The sequence below is a fragment of the Necator americanus genome, chromosome V, assembly GCF_031761385.1.
Source record: "Necator americanus strain Aroian chromosome V, whole genome shotgun sequence".
NCBI classification, from domain to species: Eukaryota; Metazoa; Nematoda; class Chromadorea; order Rhabditida; family Ancylostomatidae; genus Necator; species Necator americanus.
The window spans coordinates 33,920,709-33,936,670 of NC_087375.1; the positions used below are offsets into that span (position 1 = coordinate 33,920,709).

A 15,962-nucleotide genomic window follows, 5' to 3' on the forward strand; every position below is an offset into this window, starting at 1 on the left:
TCGTTTCCCTCTCGCAGAGTTCTTCTTCGTCTTATCCCCGTTTATGTCTCTGACCACATGGATTTAATATATTCTATTTTATTTGTGAATAAATATCCTACACAAAATTGTAGAGTGCTCAGCATTTATTGATTATGCATATAAAATAGGTACATAAAATACCGGTTGTAAATGACAATACGGGACGTGCATCAATGTGAGCCGTATCCCACGTACATAAGTACGGTAAAGCTACTTTGGTACAATTTATATTGCTTATGATGCGTTTATTTGGCAGCATTAGAGAGAACACGAGAAAAAAAAAACAGAAGAAAGAAGAGAGGAAGAGCAGGAAGAGAATAGGAATTGACCGGATTGTGACACATGCACATGAATGATGATGAAGAATGAGGTGTGGGCAGTGAGGGGAGAAGTTGCGGTAGCAGTAGTACGGTACGGTACGGTAGAACCGCCCGACTACTCGCTATCGCTGCTTGAACTCGATGGTGCACATAGCCCAGTATGTATAGTAATTGTCGAGTTGCAATTCACCGAAAATGCTGGATAGTAGAGTCCACGGGGTAGATTCCTGAAAAAAAAGCAGTAACAATCGTAAAACGTGGCCGAAAAAAAAATGCTGTTGTGGATTTCGAAGGATTTTCTCTGAAAGAGCGGATGTTTAAACAGGTGTTTATAGAATAAGTTCACCTTTTTGTGTAGTTGTGTCCTTGTTCAAACACTTGAGGGAATTCCTAGATGTAGGACAAGCTTTTTCGATTTTTTTTTTAATTGTACTTTCAAAAAAATTGCACTTCAAAGAATTGAAGAAGACCTAATCTCTGTTTGATCTGCGTAGGTTAAAGGTGGAGCTGATCATGAAATTGACAGAGTTGGGATCTAGGTAGGTCAATAGGTAGATCAAAAGGTGTAGTTCATGACCGCGGCGCGTGTTGAAGCTCATATCCGTCCAATAAAGTGGGGATAAAGGATAAAGTCTCTGACGTGTCAATCCGTTTGGGATCCAGCGACGCCTTCACTTCAATTCAAATTGGTCTTAGGTTTACCAACACTACCTTAGCCTATGCAATGACTTGCGGGGACGAGCCGATGTGCCTCGTCAGTGTTTTTATGCTCACAGATGAGTCTGACACCAATTCACCAATTTAACGACCTATGAGGGATGAAAGACTTGGTTGGGTTTAGGGGCAGTAACGAACCATCGTGTCCTGTCGTCACAGTCGAACCTTTTACCGACTGTTCTACACCCTCCCCCTCCTCCGCGATCCGTCTAGTAATCCAGAAAATTGTGAGAAGAAGCCTAAGTTGCAGACGTTTTGCGATTCTAGAAGCTCAAAGCCATGTTATAAAAGGTTTGTGTTATTGACTGGTTTTGAAAATGAGCTGATTGTGGAACGAATAGATCTGCAAGGGGTTTATGGAAGATATTATTGTTATTATTTGTGCAAAAAAAAAAACATATTATTTAGTATCAAGGCTATAAATATGGTGGAAAACTGAATTTTGTTAAAATTAGAGCCCTACAATTGGTTTGGTAGCTTGATTGGCCTTTTGAAGGATCTCGGAAAGTCATTGTTTCAGGGTTGAAAACCTCATTTGCTCGATAACCAGGGGGATGTGGTGGGGAGTGTGGTGTAGGTCAATGTACATTTCCTCAAGAGGTCAAATTACAACCTCCTCACAGTACCCTATTAAAGCTTTCACCTCTCCTTGGCCTGCCTGAATTGGTTCCAGACTGATTCCGGACCCATCCGGGAGGAGAAGGACAGTGACCCAATGCGGCGGTTAGTTCCTCATCCTCCATTGCACCATCGTCGAACACCTCACTCTTTTGTCCTTCAAAGCAAGAAACGCCGAGCACACTCGGAAGCGATTGTGTTTTCTGGCGATGGTGTGAAACATTTATGTAGTTCCACAAGTTGGAAGTCTTGTTATTTCTGGAAAATTCCCAAAATTCCCAACAGATGTAAATATTAATCCGATTTATGTGTTACCGTGTCCGTCACCAGTTCCATTTTTTTCCAGCTGTTATCCATCCGGTTTGCGAATGAATTTTGCATAAATTATTGGTAGCACACAAACAACGACAGTGCCTACTAATTACTACCACAAAGAATTCGTTTCCGTGTTTTTTTTCCACAGAATCCTGATCAACTTACTAGAATATTTAGAGATTTTTTCTTTTCGAATCATTGGGAGAATTACGAGGGGACAATTTCAACGACGCAGAGTACATTGAAACTCATCGGACTCATGCAACGTACGATAGCCGGAGAAGTATGGTAGTTTTCTTAGTTAGTAGGTTCAAGATTTGGTCATTTATTGTATATCAGCATCTGGGGCGGGTGTGGTGTAGCGGTTAGAGGTTCCGCTTCCTGCACGATCGATCGGAGGTTCGAATCCGCTCTAGTTCGAATCTCATCAAGCCTTTCATCCCTCCGGGGTCGATAAATTGGTAGCAGACTTGTCTGGGAGGATAAAAACACTGACTTGACACATCGGCTAGCCACCGCAAGTCATTGTATAGGCCAGTTACACGTTCGTAAACCTCAAACGATTCTGAATAGAAGTGAACGTGTGGGCGCATCCCAAGCGGATCGATTAACGCCAGAAACTTTATCCTAACTTTATCCTTTATATCAGAATCTATAGTCAAAATATATAGTAACTGTCAAATCCGATATCATTTTCCAATTACGGTAAACTATCAAAATCACTGCTAAAATTGACGTTAACCCATCCAAAAATCATTAAAATTATTTATCGCCTTCCATCTGGGGCAAGTGTAGCGCAGACGGTAAGAAGTTCTTTATGTACACGATCCATCGATGATTTGAAACCTGGCAACCAGGCTTTTCATCGTTTCGGAGTCGATAAATTGGTGCCAGGGTTGTCTGAGAGGAAAAACCACTGACTTGACGCAGCAGGTAGCCTCCGCAAGTCACTGTATAGGCCAGTTACACGTCCGTGAACCTCAAGAAATTTTGAATTCGAGTCCACGCTTCGGCTCATCCCAAGCGGATTGATTAACGCCAGACACTTTATCCTTGATCCACATTTTATCACGCGGGTGGGAGCGACATCATGCCTATAGCCGTGAACTAAGCCCCTGGGTCTACCTATTCGTGGGAAGATCCACGAAGATTTTCTGACTCAGATCCATGAAGATTCCAAATACTACATATTTGAAGATTTTTTTTGAGAATCCTGTGAAAATTTTTTGAGAGAATTTTAACAGCCCCGAAAACCAAAAATTATCGGACTCTTCCAATATGCGATGGTGGGGAAGCAGTAGAATTTTCTTAGTCAGTGGATTCAAGATTTCCTCATTTCTAGGATAGTTCTGTTCTGATATGACTGTTTCCCAATTATGGTAAATTATTAGAATATCAGAATCACCACTAAAAACTCAAATTGATATAATTTAAAAAATTATTGAAATTATTTGTAGTCATTCCTATAGGCATGGCGCCTCAGTACATAGCGTAGAGGAGGCAGTGCTGGAAATTTCTCGAGCCCCGAAACGGCGAAGATCTTGCTTTGGCTTTGGGCGGTATCGAACCATCGATCGGACGGATGTGGTTTGATCTCTTGCCACTACACTACATCTACCATCACCAATTTTTTCCTTTTATCGTATGATTAGTTTCGAAACACAGGAGAGCGTCTTGCCCAAATCCAGAGAACAAACATTCCAAAGGTTTTCGGGTTGAAAGACGAAGAGTTGAACAGTATGTGGTTGACACAATGACTTTCGTGACCAATCGTTTCGTTAATTCTTTGTTCTTGTTTCTTGGATGAGTCTGGAAAGAATTCGTCGATTCAGGGAGGGGTGAGGGACTCGGTTGGGGAATGTGTGCGGTATCGAACCATCCATCGATCGCGTGTATGTGGTTTGACCTCTCGCCAATCAATGACCAACGACCCTCCAAAAGAGTCTGGATCCACTGAGGAGAGATTAAGGGTCTGGTTGGGACGTACGAATGTGTATTAGTACGTTTACGACCACACTACATCTTATTTACCGTATAGTAATTTCCTAGACACATGAAAATTTCTCGCAAGAATCCAGGAAATGGCACACTCGAGAGGAAAAATAATAAAAGGTTCGGGAAAATAATAATAAAATAAAACAGTAAAATAATAATAATAATAATAATATAATAAAATAATAAAACAGAAATAATAAAAATTCCGGGAAAATAATAATAAATAAATGGTAAAATAATAATAATATATAACAATAAAATAATAAAACAGAAATAATAAAAATTTCGGGAAAATAGTAATAAAATAAAATAGTAAAATAATGACATATTAATGAAATAATAAAACAGAAATAATAAAAAGTTCGGGAAAATAATAATAAAATAAAATAGTAAAAAAATAATAGTATATAACAATAAAATAATAAAACAGAAATAATAAAAATTTCGAGAAAATAATAATAAAATAAAATGGTAAAATAATAATAATAATATAATAGTAAAATAATAAAGCGGAAATAATAAAAATTTCGGGAAAATAATTTAAAAAATTGCATTAGAAGACGATGGATCGAGTTGTACGGTGTTGACGTAATGAAATTCGAGGCGAATCGTTTTGTCAACCCGCCCGCCACTTTTGTCCTCACAGATGAGTCTCGAATCAATTCGTCGACCAAGGAAGGGTGAGGCGAGGTTCAATAGGGAGTTTGCGGTATCGAACCATTGATCGTTCGAATGTGATCATTCGATCTCTTGCCACAACGCTACGCTTCTTTGCGCCCACCCTTCTCATCTTATTTACCTTACGATCACCTAAGAATTATGTATAGATTGTGTATAGAGATTATGATCAAAAAAATAATTAAGCTAGGAATGTCATCATTTCCTCTTTTTCCTTTGAGCCTAAAAATGCTAGCTGTGTTTTCTGAGTCCAGTGTGAACTCCGTACATACATCTAGCTATTAATCGCACATCTCTGCTCGATTTTAAAAATAAAAACATCTCGAGAAAGGAAGAAGGGAAGGAAAAAAGACTACCAAAAATGGTGGATTCCCACGTATCTACAGTATATCACAACGAAAAATGAACATCTCTGCCAACTTTTTACAAGACAGAAATTTCCTGAAAACCACTATAGGCAATTCACCAGCAATTTTCTCATCTGAGTAAAATTCATGCACAATGAAGCGTTAAGGGATTTGTTGATGTCATCAAAAATGTAGCGTATTACATACCCGATAAATAGATAATAACCCCTCCCTCCCCCTCCCTCCCGACCACTGTTTGATTTGAGTTATGATTTTCGGTTTAAAGTGAAACCATTTCCCTGGAATATTCCGTGGATTTGATAGCACTTTTGACATCTTGGATATTTTTGAAGATTCACATATAGGTGTATAGTTTTCGCGGAGATACATAGATTTAAAGCGGAGATTTTTCGTATTAATTTTCTCTGACCGGAAGTGCATGAGTCGTCGAAGGGTTCTACAAGACTTTGGCGAGTACAGAGACCGAATTCCAGGAGGTTTTGTAACGATGTGGACATCTTCAAGCATGTTGCTAAGAACTAGCACAGATAACCTCTATATTTTGATGATTTTGGCCAAATGTTCGACATAAATTTCCCATTCCAATAATTTTTTTTGAAAAAAAGTTCCTTAGACTACAGTGAACTCTACGTGGATTCATCTGCCTAAATCCTCTTTGACGTAAGTTCCCGCGGACGAGTGTATACATCCTAATCTTTGTTTTCATAAAAGATTATTTTGATGGTGTGGTGCGAAGTGGTCGCCAAGGGAATGGAATTTTCCCTGAGTTGATCTCGGGAAGAAACGACTGCCTTCACACTCAGTGAAAACGTAAAATTTATTTATGATTACACTAATGGATACCAGTTTTCGACGATGGATCGCTCTTTAAAATGATCTGTGATCGTGGGCGAGAGTTCAATCAATCGTGGATTGACGGAAGCGCTAGACACGAAATTTCTCGTTTTAGAAGAGAAAGAGGTCGGGGAGAAATGTTGGGCGAAAGAAAAAGAATCTGTGTAAATTACCTGCCCATAACCAAAACTAAATCTAAAATTGAGCGGGATTTATTTATTTATTTATTTATCTATTTATTTATTCACATTCATCTTTGGCGCGAAAAGGAAAAAAAAAAACAAAACAAACGAAAAAAAAGGAAAGAAACACACATTATCTGAATGAGAAAACTTTTACAAAAATCGACACCGAATTATTATTGATTTTCAATTTATCTATTCATTGGAACCTGGCGCTGGTCTTTTCGTGGCGCATAATATTTATTATAAACAAACCATAAATTTCCGCTTATGATCTTTTTCCTGTAAATCCTTGCTTTTTTTCTTTTGGAGTTCAGCACAACAAATTCATGAGATTGACCATATATGTAGAGTGCAGAGAAATTTGTAATTTTTGAATGGATTAGATTTTATTTCTCTTTTATTTTTCAATTTCTTCTATCTTTCTCTTATTTAGGATAGCCATATTTGATAAATTTGATATATTTGATAAATACCATATCTGGATACGTTTAAGTAGTACGATCTCTGCCCATTGTATGCTTTTTTCCTGTACCTTCACCATTCTCACTGTATTTGATTTCAATTCTGTCTTTGCCACATCTTTTTTGGCACCCCATTGAGATTAATAAATATAAAAATAGACAAATAAATATTTGCATATGTTGCCCTTGTTACTATCGATGGCATTCTTATGCGCATAATATGAGACAAAAAAAATTTTACATTTTTTTTCAGAATGCAGCCTATAATCTTGGATTTTATTCTTGTAGGAATGTAAAAAATCTCTTTAAAGTGTCCACGGACTAGTTTAAGATGCACTAAAAAAATCCAAGAAAAATGAGGAGTTGATTTCTATGAGACGAAATTAAAATTTTCAAATGTTTTCCAAGAAATTTACAAGATTTCCAAGAAACTTCGTTTTTTGTTAATACGATTTCAATAAGCATAGACGCAACTAATTTCGCTCCTTGTTATTTTCAGTAAAAATGAGAATTACGGTACTATTACTGTAATTTTCTGCAAAATCTATTATTGTGTACGTATGCATATGAAATAAGCGCTTACGTGAATGCAAACGTGCTCTTCTCGAATAATCGTTTCCTATCGTTGATTGTGTATTCGATTGTTCCACGATTACAATCCAGTTTTACGCCGATAACACTTCCTGAAACACTTTCCCTATACATGCGCATATGACGAGTTCTTTTCTTCGGAAAAATCGTACATTTCCAGGAAAGAATCAGAAAAAAGGAGGGGAGTTGCTTTTACGTGCTGCGAAAGTTACTGAGCGAATCTGCAAAACCGCTCTTCGTACTGGTGAAAATTCAGCCACTAAGAGCACTGTTGATCCATAATTCATGTGTTTTCCGGCAACTCATTTCACTCTTTGTTGGAAATATGTACGCATCCAGGGGATGCGAACAACTCCACTCACCTTTTCCTATACCACCAACAATACGACTATGATGTGTTTCATTGTGTAGATACCATGATCGCTCTCCATCTACATACATTGACCAACCATGTAAATCTTTTCCTGAAATAATAGACATGAAAAACATGGAAAATGTTGTCCGCACAGAAAAAAACGCCAATTCCTTCTTTTACCTCCTCTTTTATTCTTCTATTTTCTACTTATTTTCAAACATATTTATTTGTTATTTTTATTTATTTATTTATTTATTTTCTATTTATTTTATTTTATTTATTTTTATTATTATTTTGTTTATTATACCTTAATGCTCATTTAATTCTATTCATTTGTGCGAGTTTTTCTTTTAGAAAACTGTGACAGGTTTTTTTCCCCCGCGAAATTGTGCGAGTCTACTTAATGGACTCGGAATAACGTTAGACTAACATTTCTCGGACGCAGGTAATTTTTTTTTTTGCAAATGGAAAAAAACCCAAATTTAAATCGGTAAACGCACGAGTTTTCCATCATTTTCCATCATTTTCTGATAATAAATTCTCGTATAAATGGATAGGAATGTGCAAAAAACAACGGAATACGGCGAAAACTCGTCCTCGCTATAGAAAATCAATGCACTTTTACTCATTAAGGCCAACATCTTTCGAAAATTTTCTACTAATTTTAAAATGTTTTTGTAGTAGACGATTAAAAATGAATAAAGGATATGGTCCCTGGCTTATTAATCCGTTTGGGATAGGCCATCGCGTTCACTTCAACTCGGAAACGTTTGAGGTTTACGAAGGGTGACGAGCCGATGTATCAAATAATTGTTTTTATTCATGGAGCTCGGATGGATGAAAAGCTTGGTTGTCACCAGTGCGGATTCGAACCATCCACCATCCGTGCATTGGCAACGGAACCTCTTACCGACTGCGCCGCAGCCGCACGTAACTGAGTAATGTATTGGTTTTTTTTTTGAAGGGAAGGACGGAAATCTACAGAAAATAAAGAAGGAGGGCTTCATTTGCAAAATGTGCAGTTAGGCTGATTCAGTTATGAAAAGGAGCGCTCTGTCGCATCCACATATAGTTGCTATCGCTTTCCAAAGACGTACACGCGACATGCTGCTCATGCAGGACGCAAGTCGCGCACGGGTTTTTCTTATGTATCACAAGTTGTGCTCGGTCCATCCAACACTTAACGTCTGTTTCATTTAATGAGTGCCTAATTAACAGTGGAAAATCACTGTTTACGGTATTTGAAGGGCTGTTAAGGTCGTAAACCCTTTAAAAAAATTTACTAAGAATAGAGAATTTTGTTTGTTCCTCCGTGATCCACCGAAAACTACGGCTAATTCTCAGGTAGAAGCTTACAGTTATTCTATTGTAAAAAAATAATTAGGAATCAGTTTATTGAGTACTTGAGTGTTCCCAAATGTAGCTTAATTAGCAGTATTTGAAGTAATTAATGTTTTTAGTGCTTAAAAATCCGGAAATTGACAGAGAAGGCTGAGTAAACAATAGGTTTACTCAGTTTTCAGTATTCTCATAGAATAATTACAGTATTCACAGCAGTTACTGTACGAACGCACAAACACAATCAACGGAAAATGAATCCAGAAAACAAATTCGCTTCGAAATTTAAGGGAAGTACGTCTTTGGAGTGAAATTTTGCGTTTACCTTGCTACCAATTTCTGGATGGCTCTCATTCACTCAAAAATTTTCAATACGTCCGATATTTTCAACTGGACATACATCCATATTTTTGAATATCCATTCTAATGCGAGCGTGATTTATGTATTGGGTTTACTGCGACCAGCAGCCACAAACACTGAATAAACAAGAAATAAATTTCGTACCAAGCATAATGTTTCTGTTGACGGCTGGTTGCGCGACGCCGACGACGATGTCAGCGTTACTGTCGTGACGTACTACGCTTATCTCCCAATAATGAACACCCTAAAATAGAAATTACTGAAAATTTTGAATTTTCTCTTTTCTTCTGAGGACTAGTCCTTAACACTGAACAAAAATGAGGATAAGCCTCGGTATTGTTCCAGAAAGAAAATAATAATTCCTTAACAACTTTTCCTTCTTCTCACATACGATACGTGGAAAATTTCTCACCTTAGAAAATGCAATTGATCCGAGAATTGTCCTATATTCCAAGCTAGTACCAGTCAATGATGTACATTCATTTGAAAGTTGCATATCTCTTTGCGATGGGGATTTTGTCAGTTGAAACCATGCTACTGTAAATAGCACAAAAATTGTTTATTATAATGTTTATTATTTATTAGGTTCCCACAGCTTCACTTGCAGTTCGAGACTGAGTTTTACTTCTTTCTTCTTATTTATTTATTTATTTATTTATTTTCTAATAATTCGAAACATGTACATAATATTCTTTATTGTTCTTTTATAAATTCTTCTATTCTATTCTATTCTTTTGTTCTTTTCTTTTTATTTCTATAAATTTAATCCGTGTGTTCTACATGAAGCGCAAAGTCATTTGTTATTTGAAGACAAAAAAGAATGAGATTCCACCACGATAAGTTTCGCATTCCATGGAAAATATCCGCAAAATCTTTAAGTTGACGAGCACGTGCCAGCATTCACAACATCTCTTTGTGTTCTTTGTGTTTCCGGCAAAGAATGGTCTGTCTCATGATGATGAAAAGAAGGAGGGAATGACAACTCATTGTCACTTCTCCTTTTTTTTTCTTCTCCGGGATTTTCAAGAACATTCGGAGACATTCCTCTGGGAAGTGCGTTAGTTTAAAAATATGTAGTTAAGCTTATGGATGAGATCGTAGGCGTTAGAAAAGCCCCCCCCCCCCTCTTCTTCTTTCTTCTCCCCACTCTGCTAATTGCTGGGAAATCGTTTGGTCAACGGGCCATTAGAGCGTGAGGGTGAAAAATGACCGACTCGATGCACTTATACGTCGTAAAGACTCGAATGATAGTACAGTCGCAGCGTGGTACGAAATTGGTACGAAAAGATGACTGCGACGTACTTTAAAGAATATTTATTTTGACACCGACACCGACAAAAGTGTGATTTTTTCCACTGCAAAAAGAAGAGAATCGAGGAGAAATTGAAAATTCTAGCATCAAAATGCTTACCCTCAGCTGTTTGTAGACAAATCGGTTCGCTATATTCACTTTCACCGGCAGCATTGAACGCTTTCACTCGAGCGGTGTAAACAGTGTTAAAATGAAGACCGTCGATGGTACAAATCGTATCACGACCGCAATAGACTTCCTATAAGAGTTCTTTGAAGGATTTCGTTTACAGCAGATAGAATGACTGAAATAGAAGTCATGGTAGGATACACATATTATATTATTCACGGACAAAGACGGGGAACAACTCACTGAAAAAAATGAGAAAAAAAAAACACAAAGTGTGAAAAAAAAACATATGGTGTGAAACGATTGATAAAAAATTATTAAATACACCATATAATATAATAATTTAAAAAAATAATAAATGAATTCTTCTTGAATAAAAATAGAACATAATAGTACTACAATAGAATAATAAATAATAGATATTATGATATAATACATATTATTAAATGAAAATCCAGACTTAGAAGAGGTAAATTAAAAGATTAAATCATTAATTGAATTAAATTTTAAAAAAAAGTAGAAAATTAGGATATGCGGGAGGACCGGACGCGTTCTAGACAAAAAAAGGAGGAATTTGAATGTATTAACCGTCCGTCAAATTTCGAAAAACCTTCAAAAGTAGTACGTTTTTTAAGCAGACGATTTATTTCAAAGAAAATAGGTGATAATTTAGTTAGTTTCTAGAAATTTCCAGGACAATTTTTATGTTAAAAGATTCAGTAGGAAATAATTGTTTCCGAGACACATTAGGTCAACGAAAATAAACTAAAAAAAATATTTTAACATTTACGCGAGAAGATTTACGAAAACGTTCAAAGTGTTACTGTTTGTGGAAATTTCCCTGGAAAATCTGAAAATGGTACAATTCGGTTAACGATTGGTCATAGATATTTCACGTCTTCTAACATTTTTTTCTCTAAAAAAAAACAGGATTACAATTCAACGCTAAAATGACACTTTCAGTAACTACAGTACTTTATTTTGTACTCTGTAGGAGTACTAGAAAAATTTTAATTATATATTGAACTCAAAATATATTAATAATATTGCATCAGCCATTCTTGCTTTATTTTGTGGTTGGTATTTGAAAAAAAAATAAAAAAGAAATAAATAAAAACCCCTATGTTAGGCATGTATGTATGTATGTTGCATAAGAAATGTTGCACTTACGGAAGCAAAAAAAAAACTTTTTTTTTGCTACAATTTTTTATTACGCGTTGCTTAGCTACTAAGAATTAGGAGGACACGCCTAATGGAAATCCATCACACGCCTTGCAAGGATTCTTGCAAATACGGTGGACATTTCCGGACTTTTTTCTACAGTAATCTGACATTCGATTTTTTCTTGATGTTTTTTTTCGGAGAAGATTCAGGGGATTGCTGTCAAACAGCCTTCTCCGAAATCTCCCCCGAAAAAGGTCTTAGGATGTACTTTTACGACGGTGATAAGTAGGGATTACATGGTAATTTCACGAAAAAGAATAACGTAGTAGAACGAAGAGTACTGTAATAGGTTAGTATCTATTCGCAGGGTCCCAAATAAAGCTGAAGAATCCGAAAAATACCGTATCCGAATAGTATAACCTTAGTTATCTTTCACGATTATTACAGTAACTACAGAATTAGGTGAAAGAGGAACTTAGAAGCAAGAAATGGAGTACGAAGAATTCTCTGAAGACGTTCGGATGTTGACCGCACAGTTCTGTCGCTAATAGCGCAGCAGAATAATTTAGTGGGGATGGGAGTGAGATCTATTCCATTCTTATTATTTTATTTCATTACTATTCATAAATATTTTTAATTTTTTTAAAATAAATTATCTATTTTGATTCCTTAGGCAAACAAAATGGCGTAGGTGTTCTTCAAAACAACGTCCATCGCTCCGGAGAGGAAAATTCGCTGATGAGTTTGAAATTTTTTAGCTTTTCTAGTTTCTTCTGGAAAGAAATGTTGAGCGGGTCTCGATATGTTTCATTTTTACGCAGATTTAATGAAGCTGGCTACACTTCCACTGAGAAGATCAGCTCCTGTCATGCTTTCAGTAGTAAATAACCAGGATAACGCGTGCCGGAATAAAAAATTTCAGAAAAAAACTACTAAACGTAACTACGTAAGTAACCACTAAACGAAAGTTTGCGGACATTTTTCCTTAATCACATGGTTAGTTAAATGGCGTAGACATTTTAGCAGCGCCGAAACTCCGAAAAGTGCAAAATTCGATTTTTCCAGCGTATTTCAGGTCACAAAGGATTGACAGCTCCTATTAAAATTTACAAAAACTCGACCTGTCAGGTGTGACATACGGAAAGTGCACGTGAAGCGTGGAAAAAGTAAACAATTATTTTTGAGTGATGAACTCTCTCCACTTTCAAGAATTCAACGATGACCTCTCTCATCTTCGCTCAAAAAAAAATTCCTGAAAAAATTTTTTCCTTCACATTTGCCACGTGTGAGATCCGAAGACTGTTCCGGATTGTTTTTTTCTCGACATGACAATGAATTGGTGAAAAATAGGATCATTGTGGAGGAGGATCTCTTCTGTGCTCGGCGCGATGCGGTTAACTGTGACGGAAACATTTTTTCTTTTAGAATTTGGGCTAATTTTTTGATTTTTCACAGTTATACTACATACTCTACAGAAATTTATTTATTTCTCTTTTTTTTCTACGGGAAAATTTCTGCGACCATTACGTTCCGCACATCCGCGTAGTCTCGCATTGAAGATATTTTTTAAAAAATTTTCCAAGTAGCTAATACAGGTAGAAAAAAGATGAAAAATGATTATTCAAGAATTCCTTCAACAGCTGAGTAGCGGTTTAGTTTTAATTTAGGATTTATTATTATTTATTATGCATACGTGTATAACATATGTATTATACATACACATCGTTATTATTGTACATATAAATTTGTTTAAGCAGGTAATTTCTGAAAAAATGATTGGAGATCAATCGATTGGTATAGATCAAGACCTGGACTTCATGAGATTCGATTCACGTGACCTCTGCCCAAATTTTTTCTAATTCTCGTCAAATTACGAATTCGTATTAATTATTACTTAATCGCTCTCGATGATGACCACGAGTGCCGAACGGAGACTGGACCGCGCTGCGACCGCGCCGCAAACGCGCGTAACTCGGTCGCGGCGCGATGGTCGAGGGAACAAAAATCTTGAATTTTAGAAATAAGGATAGATTTGGAATAGAATTAGAATTTTTAGAAAGGAAATTTTAGGAATTTTGGAGTATTTAATACCAGTTAAAGTACGTTACCTTAAATTTCCCATCATCCCGCCCGCTGTCAATCTCAAGACTATAGCCATCGATGGCGCAACCATCCTGTCGTGGACGCCATACAATAGTAACGGAATTATTCTCCGCTGAACATTCGGCCGCATCGATTACTGGCGGTGATGGGACTGTAAGGAATTTTTCTGTTTTCCAGGAGTTCATCAAAGAATGACTTATTGATGAAATGATTCATTATGATAGCAGTATGAATCAGGAACAGAACTGAGGAGTGCAGCTAGATTGCAGTGATTCATGCAAGAAAATAAAAAAAAACAAAATAATAATAAAAAATAAAAAGAGCTCAAATTGTGTGTGTGTGCAATTCTACGTTTAGTGAAAAAATAGAAATTCTCTACACAATACCACCAACACAAGTGATTGTACACTATACCTCTGGTGGAATCCCCGTTGATGCGTGAATTCTGGTTAGCTAAAAACTTAGTGAACATGAATGTGTTATGGATGTGTTAACTGGATCTTGTCCGTAGATAAGGAGGTGAGTAGAAGTGACCGTTGAGGTTCAAGGGATGCAAAATGATCAAGAATGTCGAGCTGAGCAACGGCCGAACAGTGCTTGCTCACCTTTTAGCTGAGCAAAATCGAGTGTTTGAATAGAGTACTGTAGATGTTTTGTGTCCAGATTCAGGACAATTTCTGGATCCACGTCCGGTTTTGTCTTCATTTCACGATGCCATAGGAATTCTTGACTCGTCGAACGATGTAGTAAGGCGGCGGAATGCTGCAAAAACGCTCGACTAGAGAACTTTTCCGAGCGAATTCCTCTCGAACAACAATAGACGATTGCTAGACGTTGAAGGAAAATTGAAAAAAAAACCCCAGCAAATTTGTGGAATGGAATCGTGGAATCATTGACTTCCTTAACGGCAAAAATTTTAAAAATTCTCTCCAAGGCAATTTTTTTCCTTCAGAAAATTCCAGTGTATTCTCATGAATTCGTCGAAGGAAATACAAGGATATAAGAGTTGATGATTGGATAGCATAGTGAAATTTTGCAACCGCAACAGAAAATAAAATTTTTCTAACTTTTTTTTTTGAAACTTTTCGGTACATGAAAAACTTTCTTTATCGAATAAAACAAGCAGAAATTAAATCGAAACGACACAGAAAGCCTCCTCAAATAAGATTTTCGTGAAAATCTTCCAAACGTCAATGTTAAACATTCGTATACCTATTCCATGGATGTATCAGTGTTTATTTGCACGTAAAAAGGCATATACAAAGTTTTTAACCAATTATACAGAAATTTCTCCGAAAAAAAAATTCAATTCTCTTAGAAATGCTTATGAAATAAAGTTTCTCAAGTGCGGATATGAAAGATATGTAGATATTTCTATGATCCAAAGGATACATTGAAATGGAAGCTCAAAAAAATTCCCATTTTCCCTCAAAAAAGTTTCTTTTTCCGATTTACAAAACTATAAAATTGATAAAATTTCATCTGCGCTAACCTGTAAATACGTTGCCGCATCGGGTTCCTTAAGTGCTTCAATACAGAACTGAATTAGTCCAGTTGTCCGTGATAATTTCGCTGTACAACGTGAAATTTGTTCTCGGAGTATTTGTTTCTGGAAAAAAAAACATAATTCGTCGGATTTTTATATTAGTTTTCAGTTACCACATGAAGAACCGCTGTTCTCATTTCGAACTTTCCACAAAATTCGAGAAAGCACAGGAAAAATTGCGCCATTCTTACAATAGAGTGATTGAAAATCCAGGAACTTTATGCTATACTCCATTTTCCTTTGCGCCGCTAGCACCAATTTCTTAGAGATCTCCATTTTAAATAGGACTAATTCTGACTAGACGTTCAAATATCCATTTAAAAGAGGATCCAGACGTTGCCTTCGATTTTTTTCTCGAAAAAAATCCCATCTCTCTTTGGAACCGTTACAGACACAAACCTTATGATCTTTTTGTTCATCCACATGTCGCATCAATTGCTCTTTTCTCGTTTGAAGCTGCTCAATTAACGCATCTATTTGTATGCACAAGTTTGACTTGAAGTCATTGCAAGAATTCTGAAAAGGCTCTCTTTGTGGCGAATGACATCAATCCATTGTAATTAAACCTTTTT

The 15,962-nt window shown here is 36.5% G+C and overlaps 1 protein-coding gene across 2 annotated transcripts in view; it reads right to left on the reverse strand.

Annotated features, from left to right (window-relative positions):
* Positions 1 to 456: 456 nt before the first annotated feature.
* Positions 457 to 15,962, reverse strand: part of RB195_016056 (uncharacterized protein) — a gene marked incomplete at both ends in the record, with an annotated part of 37,652 nt that continues 22,146 nt past the window's right edge. Inside the window, 11 exons of one of the 2 annotated variants that reach the window (XM_064207040.1) lie at positions 457 to 568; positions 7,096 to 7,195; positions 7,466 to 7,567; positions 9,302 to 9,401; positions 9,570 to 9,694; positions 10,569 to 10,707; positions 13,850 to 13,995; positions 14,238 to 14,297; positions 14,450 to 14,606; positions 15,337 to 15,453; positions 15,790 to 15,906. In XM_064207040.1, coding sequence (XP_064062921.1) covers positions 457 to 568; positions 7,096 to 7,195; positions 7,466 to 7,567; positions 9,302 to 9,401; positions 9,570 to 9,694; positions 10,569 to 10,707; positions 13,850 to 13,995; positions 14,238 to 14,297; positions 14,450 to 14,606; positions 15,337 to 15,453; positions 15,790 to 15,906 — 1,275 coding nt within the window. The remainder of the gene's footprint in view (positions 569 to 7,095; positions 7,196 to 7,465; positions 7,568 to 9,301; positions 9,402 to 9,569; positions 9,695 to 10,568; positions 10,708 to 13,849; positions 13,996 to 14,237; positions 14,298 to 14,449; positions 14,607 to 15,336; positions 15,454 to 15,789; positions 15,907 to 15,962) is intronic. The other variant, XM_064207039.1, reaches the window with a different exon arrangement.